At 38.4% G+C, this 10,268-nt stretch overlaps 1 protein-coding gene across 1 annotated transcript; it reads right to left on the bottom strand.

Annotated features, from left to right (window-relative positions):
- Positions 1-2,813: 2,813 nt before the first annotated feature.
- Positions 2,814-3,396, bottom strand: LOC125495572 (uncharacterized). Its single transcript, XM_048640331.1, has 2 exons — positions 3,048-3,396; positions 2,814-2,978 (listed from the first exon to the last, which is right to left on the bottom strand). Exons 1-2 carry the CDS (start codon positions 3,393-3,395, stop codon positions 2,814-2,816), a joined length of 513 nt encoding a protein of 170 aa, XP_048496288.1. The 5' UTR covers position 3,396.
- Positions 3,397-10,268: the final 6,872 nt, after the last annotated feature.

Here is a 10,268-nt window from a genome sequence, read left to right as displayed (position 1 = left end):
AATCGCTACATCATTGTTTATGCCGAATTTGTACCAAGTACACAAAAGGAAAAGGGAGCCAACAACAAGATTTATATACTATGGCAACCAATATCAACGAGTAAATGAAATACGTAGAAGAAATAAAGAAATAAAAAAGACAAACGAATTGTTGACGTGGAAGACCCGAATGACGGGAAAAACTGCGGGTGACACTCTTGATCACCAATCCATTAGTAGGCCAACCCCGTCAATACAATTATGAATTACAATGGCAGTATTCTCTTCTCTTCGTCACAATGAATAATAATAAAAGAATAAATGGCCTAGAGAGTGTGAGAGTCAATGTGAGCTAAAAAGAGAGAGAGAACTAGGTTTACATCTGACTGATATATATACTTCATAGAATATTCCATGCAACAGCCCTCTTTGTTCCTCTTTAACGGGTCACGTCAGCCTATTTTGTAGCATAATCCCCCTTCTTCCTCAACTGGCAAAACAAAGATATGGATTTCTTCCTGACTTGGTCACGCTTCTCAGTGGCCCAACTAGTATACTCTTCAAATTTAAATCAAGCCCACATTGCCGCCAAAACTCCAAATCTTGTGCCCAACAATCATCATCCACATTTTGGAGCCTCATTGCTTATTATTCATCAAATGCGATCACATTTATTAGAAAAAAAATTGATCAAATTAGATTTATAAAGGTATGTCCACATTAAAAGTGATTAAAAAAATAAGTTCTCTATATAACAAACTAACAACAATAATTTTGAATAATGCTAACCTCCAACAATGATGTGTTTTGTAAACAATTTTGTGGACGACTTTCTTTAATAACTTTTGACTAATTCATATGGCTGAACAATAAAAAACGTGTTTTTAAATGGCTTTTTTTTACTAGCACAAAACAACAGTTTTTCAATTAAAAGAAGAAACTAGTTGTACTAAAGTTTTTTTTTTATTTGTTTTTGGCTTTTATGAGTTTATCAATATCGATTAAACATGTATTATTATTATTATGACAATCGTAATAAGATTATGTTAATAATAAAATCAACCATAATAATTATAGTAATTAAAATGTTGGTTATATTTATAAGAAATTAGTGTTGTGATAATTTTCAAGGATATATCATATATGTAAGAAACAATTTATCGAATTTGTTAAGCTAAAGGGTTAGCTAGTGAACGTCAAGAATTAATTTGGTCTAGAAAAATTGTGATGCTTTACAAAACAAATTAAAAGTTTCTTTAACTCTATCGGATGATAAATAAGTATAATAATTTTTTTTGCCTTAGTTATAACAATAGTGGAAAAAAACGCAGGTCTCAACATATTAAGCTGGCTCATTCTCTCTCCTCTCTCACGTCCTTCCTTCTCCTCTCTCACGTCCTTCCTTCTCCCTCATTAAATTCTCTCTCCTCATTATCTCTCTTCTCTCACGCCCTTCTCTCTCACCCTCCTTCCTCCCTCCTTCCACAACAACAAATATCAGATCTGTAATTTTTCCCTCCTTCACGCTACAAGGGTTCGTCGTTCGTCCTTTTCTCTGTCGGTCGAACTCCGGTCATCTTTTCGTCGTCGTCGAACTCCGCTTAAGCAACGACAGCAACAAATGATGATTTTTCGTTTTTCATATCTATAATTTCTTGATGTTTGTTTTGATTAATGTTCATCTAATTTTGGATCTATAATTTTTCTCTTTTGTATATCCGTTCGTTTTTTTAATTTTTGTTCATTTTCGTTCCCTTTTTTTTTCATTTCCGTTCGTTTTTTTTTCATTTTTGTTCATTTTCGTTCATTTTTTTTTTCATTTTCGTTCCCTTTATTTAAATTTCCGTTCGTTTTTTTTTTAAATTTTCCTTCTCTCTATTTTCTTCTCTCTATTTTCCTCGCTCGATCTCGATTAGGTTTACCTTCATTAGCGAAAATGGGTTCGTCATTTTTCTAATTAAGGTTTCGGTTTTTTAGTTTCAAATCTAATTTCAATAAACTTTTTTGTTTTTTAGTTTATGATTTAATTTCATTTCGTTTTTTAGTTTAGATGCGATATCATTTATTTTTTTCGTTTTTTAGGGTTTAAGGTTATAATTTATTCTTTGATTTTTCATTGTTGTAATTTGTTATCTTCGTTCATTTCCTTGTATCCCATTTTTCGCCTCATTACACTAGTGGAAAAAAACGGAAGGGCTGCGGTCAAAACAGGTCTAAGGGCTACGTTTTTGGCCAGCAGCCCTTCACTAAAAGTGAAGGGCTGCGTTTTTAAACCGCTGCCCTTCACAACGAAGGGCTGGGGTTAAGGCCCAAAATCGCACCCCTTCCAATATAGAAGGGCTGCGGGTTTCGGGCCTTAAACGCAACCCTTCTTTGTACAAAGGGTTGCGGTTTTGACCATAACCGCAGCCTTTTTGACCCAAAAAAACAATTTTCTTTTTTTTTTTTTTTGCATTTTTTTACTCCTAAATATATCTACTCATGTTGATATTGTTTATTAAGAATAGTATCAAGTTAGAAGCCAACTGTCATCCCAGAAAAAACAAAATCAAACAGAAAAGGTAATATTATCAAGTCTTCGTTCCACATGTACATCCACCATGTGCAGTAGCTCCCTAGAACTCTTCTATGCCTATAAGTTCAATAAAAGCATGAGATAATATGTAATTGATACTTGGGAGCAATAAGATATTTTACAAACACTTTATGAGAAAATTGTTCATAGAAGAAATGCAGTAACCAACTTATATATGAAATCTAGCCCATATACATATTTAATAGGCTTCTGAACAATCCAAAATAGAAAAGATTGATCAATGATATAATTGTAAGACTTATACATGTGAACTAAAAAAAACTATGTCAGCGGAGAGTTCCGTGACTTTCTTTTCTGCCGCCGTTAGAGCTGAAGTGGACCTCCCTAACTTCTCACGCAAGGTTTTGCACTCCTTCTCTAGGGTGAGAGCTGCGGAGCGCAAAGCAAGCGAATTTTGGACAACCTACATGAATGGCCGTCGTCAGTAAGTACTTTCGTTTATGAAAAACATAATATGTGTCTGATAACTTACATGGATCAGCAGAGCAAGTCCTTCATTCGCCACTGTCGCCAGAGGAAGTCTAGCCAAGAGACGCTGTGCGGCAAGGAACGCCAATTTCTCTGCCAACGGGAAGATGGTCGGTGTAGTAATCTCACAGAAATTCTTGGGAAGACTGATAATGAAAGTCTCTCCCTCTTGGAGTGGCGTCCTAGTGACCTTGGGAGCGTCACTCGAATTGGCCGTCCTGGCTGCCTTAGGAGGGATCATTGGTGACGGTGTCATTGTCATGCTGCTGGAAGATTGTTTCCTCTTCTTGGCCCTTTCTAACATTTCAGCTTCAGACAGGACGACGCTTGGCGTCTTCAATCTGGTGGACATGGTATTTTCTAGGATTGCATATATGTCGTCAGTACCAAGATGGGGGAGAATGTCCAAATTCAAGAAGAAGAAAAGATAAATTACATGACGCCATGGACGGGGACGTGTTGTTGGTCAGTTCGTTGTCGTTATTGGTTTGCTCGTCGGTAGACTGGGGAAATGTGTCGCCGTCAGGTGTCATCAACTCAAATTTGTTCTGGAACGTCCGTTCTTTGACAGAATATTTCTTCAGCAAATGATTGATCTTGGTTTTGGTGTAAACTGTTTCCTCAACCGGAAGTGGAAGCACCTCTGCATGCACAAGAAAAATTAGTTAGTGTCAACATCATGATCAAGAAATGACGTGACAAGGGGTTTGATAAATACCTTCGATGTTCCAACCATCTTGCAAGAAGTCGTAACTTTTTCCTAGCGATTTTTTATTCACAGAAAAAGTATTTTTTCTTCCAGCCACTGTCATTCGCCCCGAGTTCTCAACTAGGGAATGTCATCCAGATTTCAAGTAGAATGCGTACCTAGTATTTTCCACCTTCTTAATTTCATATAAGTACAAGAGATCTTCTATTCAAACTTGTCCGCATAAGTACAAGAGAGTTTTTAAATGTATAAGCAAACTCTATCTATTCAAACTTTACCAAAAAAGTAGAAACCATCATAATTATTCTACAATTTAAGGATCTAATCTCTTAGTTGGGAGATGAGGGCTCTCGCCACTTGCTTCTTAGAATAAGTATATCATCGACCACTTACATCACACTTAAGGAAAAGAAGTTGAACGTCGATCAAGCAGCTGAGATGGCATTACTGAAAGAGGAGACAGACGCAACAGTGGCGAGCCTTCGCGAGGAACTCATCGACGCTGCCAGCCAATACACTTAGAAGACTAAGGCCAGACTAATGAAGCAGTTCATGGAGGGGCAGACATCGTCGTGGACCTAGAGGCGGACATCAGACAATTCTTGGATGTGTTTGGGACTCCTGAAGATCTGCTTCCTAACGGCGTCGGCAATAGTGACACCATGGCCACGGCTGATTCTCGTGTCAATGACAACATCGCCGATGTTGTTTAACTCTTCTACAACTTCTGCAAGGTGCTGCGCCACCAATAAATGATAGCTAGTATGTAATTGACTTTTGAATGGTGTTGTGTCACCAAATTCAGATGTTTTTAGTTTGTTTTGTGTGATGGTATTAGGACACCTGTTTGATGATACTTTACTCTTTCACTATGACAATGTAGTTTTGCAATTTGTGTGTTGATATATTATGTCGTGTTTGCAATGAATGTCTTTTATGTATACAATTATATATGTAAGTGTATGTGTATGTAAGGTGCCTTGAGAGCTGAGACCTCGTGGTTTTTTAGTTTCAATGAAGGGTTTGACACCATTTCCAACTAAGAACATTGGTCTATTGTGGTAAGCTTCTGTGTACGTTTGTCGTTATGATTGTAGAAGTTGTGTTAGTCAGGGTATCCGACGTGTACCAAGTGATAGTATGAAAAAAAATATGCGTGTTGCCCCTGTAATGACGTTCGATGGCCGTGAATGCAACGTCACTAATAGTTTGATGCCAGGGGTGGAATTATTCTTGTTAGTATGACAGCAGAACCTAAGATGTCATTAACACGTCTCAAGTATTTAAGTCAGTTAAAATATAAAAGATGATAGAATGAGTGACATGGCAACACCATGGTTTGAATAGAATATAACTTACTTGAAGAGGCTTTAGCGGACTGACTGACACATGGATCAAAAGTAGTAACGCCTAAGATGAACGGCATTCCAATTTCTTGGGATTTGCTTACCCTCTTTGGTGCATATGCGATAGGCGCCATTGCCTACTATCTTCTGGATACGATATGGGCCTTCCCATGCCGGTGCCAACTAACCTGCATCGAGCTCTTTGGTATTGTGAAAAAACTCTCTCAAGACCCAGTCTCCTATCTTGAATGTTTTGGCCCTGACGTTCTTATTGAAGCTATTGGCCACTATTTGTTGTTGTGACACCATGCGGACTAGTTGTAAGTGCAAGAGACACTCAAGAGGGGGGGTGAATTGAGTGTTTGTCCGAATGTTGTAACTTTTTCGATTATAGTAAGAACAGTAAAAGAACAGTTCTCTAGCAGCGGAAATAAAAGTAATGAATAAACAACACAAAGATTTAACGAGGTTCGACTTCTAATAAGTCTACGTCCTCCACTCACTCACTCTTTTATTAATTAACTCAGAATAACAAAAGAATTACACTCAATCACTTATGCACCTATGCACAAGATGATTCCCCAACTTCCACCTATGGAAGTTCAACTCAACCACAAACTATGATGGTCAAATAAAGTTGATCCCTGATCAACTTCCCAGCAAACTGAACTCACAGAATGCTCAAATACAACAGTTTTTCTCTCAAAAACAACAACCTTACACGCTTAGAATGAGAGTAATTTAAGATCTATGTGGTTTCGGGTTTATGCTTAGATTTGAGAGTTCCAGAGATGAAGTGCTTTTGCTTAGAGTATTCTGAAAATATGCGTGCAAAAGCTTAAGGTTTGTGTGCTAGCAAAACTCCTTAAATAAGCCTTTGGTAAGTAAATGTTTACATGATATTATGAGAGTATATTTTCTCGGAAATATGGAAATTATTCCAAGGAAAATATACTCAGTATAATATCATATAACTCACTTACCATAATTAAGAAATCTTGCTCACATAACAAACCATGCATCCGTGTATTTTGAAAATCAATTTTGCGCGGAAAGAAAACTTTCCTAAAATACGAATGCATGAAGTAAATCCTTGAGGACTGGTTCAGATCTGTTCCCAGACTGTTTCAATCAACCAAGTTTTACTTGTAGTTGTGTATGACAAGTAACCGAGGTTTCTTGTCATCCACAACTAGCTCATCTTTCTAGTTTCAAACCTTTATAGTGCATCAAACCTTTATACCACTTACATTGCATCTAAGACCTAAATGCTACAACTTGATCTTGGTCTTCATGCAATTCTTCAAGACTTGGCTTCACTAGCTTCGTCTTTCTATCCATTGAACTCGTACTTTGGCACCTACACATGTAAACAGAAACATGCATGCAATATAATAGTTCAATGTGGTTTGTCATCATTCAAAACTTAAAACAGGGAACTCAACAAATTCCCCCTTTTTGATGATGACAAACCCTGAAGTTCCCCCTGCAAATAATATCATTAGTTTTGGGAACTTTTTCAAACAAATTGAATTCTTAAGATAAGAACTCAAGGCACTGGTCTCGTACTGTTCCTGCAGATTAAGCATCATTTACAAGTACACCAGTTCACAACTAACTGACAACAGTTTAAGAAAGAGTTTCTAAGTACCATAGGCAAATACTAATTAGACTCAGAGCTCTTAGACTTAAACATGCATTCGCAAGAAGAACATCAGTAGTTGTTCAGACTTATTTCTAAGTCATTAGGGTGAAAAGAAGTAAAGTGCTTTGAATACACTCACTTCTAGACCACTTCTGGCCTGTCACCTCTAACAAGGCACTCAGCCTTGTTCTAGTTGCTGCAACACACACAGGTTGTAACACTCCCCCCTAAGAGTAGGTGAACTTCACACCTACTTCCCCCTTTTGGAATCATCAAAATAGATCAAGGAACCAAACAAATTAACAAATAATAAAACACAACCAGTAGAAAACTACAATATATGAAGTTCATGCTAAATAGGCAGCTCAAACAGCATTCTAGGGATGCTGATGCTATCAGTGTTCCTGCAAAGTACCAAAAGCTACAAGTCCTAAATAAAAGTTATTACAGACCAGTAGTAGACCAAATTACAGAAGAGCAAATGTTTTTGTAATTTGGGAAGGGGGGTAACCAGATATAAAGTTGAAGAAAAGAGAGGGATTACCAGCAAAATAGAATAAGAAGAAAAGAGAGAAATCAATCAGCTCCAGAGTCGTTTTCAGTCCCATCATCTTCTTCTCCTCAAGATTCTCTAAGCATTCTGCATTTTCTCTCCTCTTCTCCTTTCTCTTCCTCCTCCTCTTCTTCTTGCTCTTCCTCCATCCTCTTCTTCTTTCTCTCCTCGGAAACCATTCATCATCATCTTCATCACCAGCAGCATTGGATGATCTTCCTTTGCCTCAGAATCCTCTCTACCCTGAATACCAGCTTTGTCAAGGCGAACCTCAACTCTCCTGTAGGATTCCTGAAGGCAGTGCAAAGTTGAGTAACACTATTCAGCATATTCTGCATCATCTGGTTCTGGTCACTCAACTACTGACCAAGGCATAAGTAGCCTGAACTGAATCCGTACTGGTCCCTCACCAACTAGCATCACCTTTGCTTCCTTCATTTTCAGAACACCATCTGCATAGACATGCCCTTCTGACCTATAATCTGATTCGTAAGATGAGACATGGTCCATAGTCTCCCACCATACGAATTTTCCAATGCTGAATACTAAGGTCAGCCATCCTCCATAGGGCAGTGCATGCTTAGCCTTCTCCACACAGCAGATCATGTGACCCAAATCATAGCAGGGAGGTTGACTGGAATATGTTCCATGAGACAGTATATGAGAACACTATCCATCAACCGTACACTCATGCGGCCTTGTGCTCTGGGAAACACAATCTTTGAGGCTATGGTATGAAATATCCTCATGATTGGCTCCCTTAAGTGGCCAATGGTGTACCCCTGCTTAGGGTCAGGTGGACCAGTGAACAACCTGGTCTGGATCTGTTCTGCTGTGATTCCTTTAACTGTGGGCCAGTTCTCCCTTGAGTACTCATCAAGTCCCTTGTTTGGGACTTTGAGAATTTCAGCCAAAACTTCTCAGATAAATTAATGGGAGTCCCTTAACAAAAGCAAAGTAGGACCCATCGTCCTTAGTATGCAGGTGTTCATAAAATTCCTCAACAAAGGCATAAACACATCAAGTCTTTTGCAAACAAACAGACCATTTCTGAAATGCTAAAGCTTCCTTAACCTCATGCAAGAATTTCTGATCAACCCAACTTTTGCAACAGAAAAACCAACCAGAATAGACCTATCCCTCAAATCATACAAAGGCTAGGGAGTGATAGACTTACTTTTCTTGGGTTTAGAACCCTCTGCAGCAACAATAGCAGGCACTTCCTCTTTTTGTCAGCAGGGAATCGGTCTGGTTCTGGTTCTTGCATAATCTCCTTGCCTTTGAAAGATTCAGGACCCTTCCTAGCAACCGTCTTTACCTTTGAACCCTTGCTAGCAGCAACCTCCTTCTTAGTAACTTCCCGCTCAACATCAGCACCTTCCTTCTTCTTGAATTTCTCCACTTTTGGGTGAGATTTAGGGTAGGAGTTTTGGATTGGTTGTGGTTTTGACTGGCTGTTTTGTGGTGTGGTTTGGTAACCTCCTTCTCAACAGACTTAACCGCTTTTGATGGCGGTTTCTTGGCAGCAACCTTTCCTCTTGCTTTCCTCTGTTCAACTACAACATCCTCCTTCTCAACTTCTTCTTCCTCCACTCTTGATTTTCCGGTTCTGAATCCACCGCTCCGACTCCGTTTCGTTCTGACACTTCCACTTCTCCGACTCCTCTGGCTTAGATCCTCAACCGGTTTTGGTGTGGGAGCCTTTGATTTTGGTGTGACAGGCTTTTTGGGAGTGGTGGTTTTTGTAACTTTGGAGTGGCGATTTTGGTGATTTTGGCGGTTGATTTTGGAATTGCCGCTTTTGTGGTGGTTTTTGGGGTAGTTGTTTTGGTAGTGGTGGATTTTGTGATTGCGGGCTTCTTTGAATTCCTCCTTATTAAAGGTACTTCTTCCTCATCTTCAACCTCTTCCTCCATAACGGTCCTCCACTGGATCAGCCACACCTTTGTTTCTTAGTTTCAATTTCAGGAGATTCTTCAACCTCCTTTTCTACCAACCTAGTACTCCTCTTTTTGACATGATGAGACTGAATTCCTCTGTTTTGAGCACTTAGAATAAGTGAAGAAAAACTTGAACAATTTGTGTTTCAAGAATTCGAGAAATAAGGAAGTATAAAAGAGATTAGGGTTTGATCGAGAGAATATAAGAAGAAAGAAAAGAAAATCAGAAAATATGTGATCAAAGAGAATAAGAAGAAAATAAGGAAAGTATGATCACATGCAAGAATATATATAAGATGGCAAGAAAATAACAAACCGGATATATCCGTTCTTCGCAAACTGCAGTTGCCTTAATTACAACCGTCACTTCATTTATTTTCCTAATTTGAAATTTGAAAAATATTTAGAGAATAACCGCCTCAAGAATCTGGTTCCCAAGTGGTCTGCAACTGGTCTGTGCCAACTTCCTTTTTAAGACTTATGCTTAAGTACCCAAGTACTAAGATGATCAGTTCAGCATCGCATAAGAACTTTGTAAGCCCTAAAAAGCAAAAAAAAATGTACAAAGAAAAAGAAATATATAAACAATTTGACATCATTTGACTAGCCAAAGGGACAAGTCAAGACCTAAGAGCTCATTGTCTAATTTTAATCATACCCAACAAGGTACGAAGCTTGATGAACACTTCTCTGCTCAAAGGTTTTGTAAATATGTCAGCTAGTTGATCTTCTGACCTGCAAAACTCCAACTCAACATTACCTTTTTCAACATTGTCCCTTAGAAAATGATGCCTAATCTCAATATGCTTGGTTTTAGAATGCTGGACAGGATTTTTCGAAATATTGATTGCACTTGTGTTATCACATAAAATGGAACACTTCCGAAACAGACCCCAAAATCCTTTAGTTGTGACTTTATCCACAAGAGTTGAGCACAGCACAAAGCAGCAGCAATGTACTCAGACTCAGCTGTGGATAGGCTACAGAATTTTGTTTCTTAGATCCCCATGAAATGAGACAAGAACCTAAGAA

Source organism: Beta vulgaris, chromosome 3 (genome assembly GCF_026745355.1).
Source record: "Beta vulgaris subsp. vulgaris cultivar EL10 chromosome 3, EL10.2, whole genome shotgun sequence".
NCBI lineage: Eukaryota > Viridiplantae > Streptophyta > Magnoliopsida > Caryophyllales > Amaranthaceae > Beta > Beta vulgaris.
The sequence above is the reverse complement of the archived record's forward strand: the minus strand, read 5'-3'. Positions and strand labels throughout refer to the sequence as shown.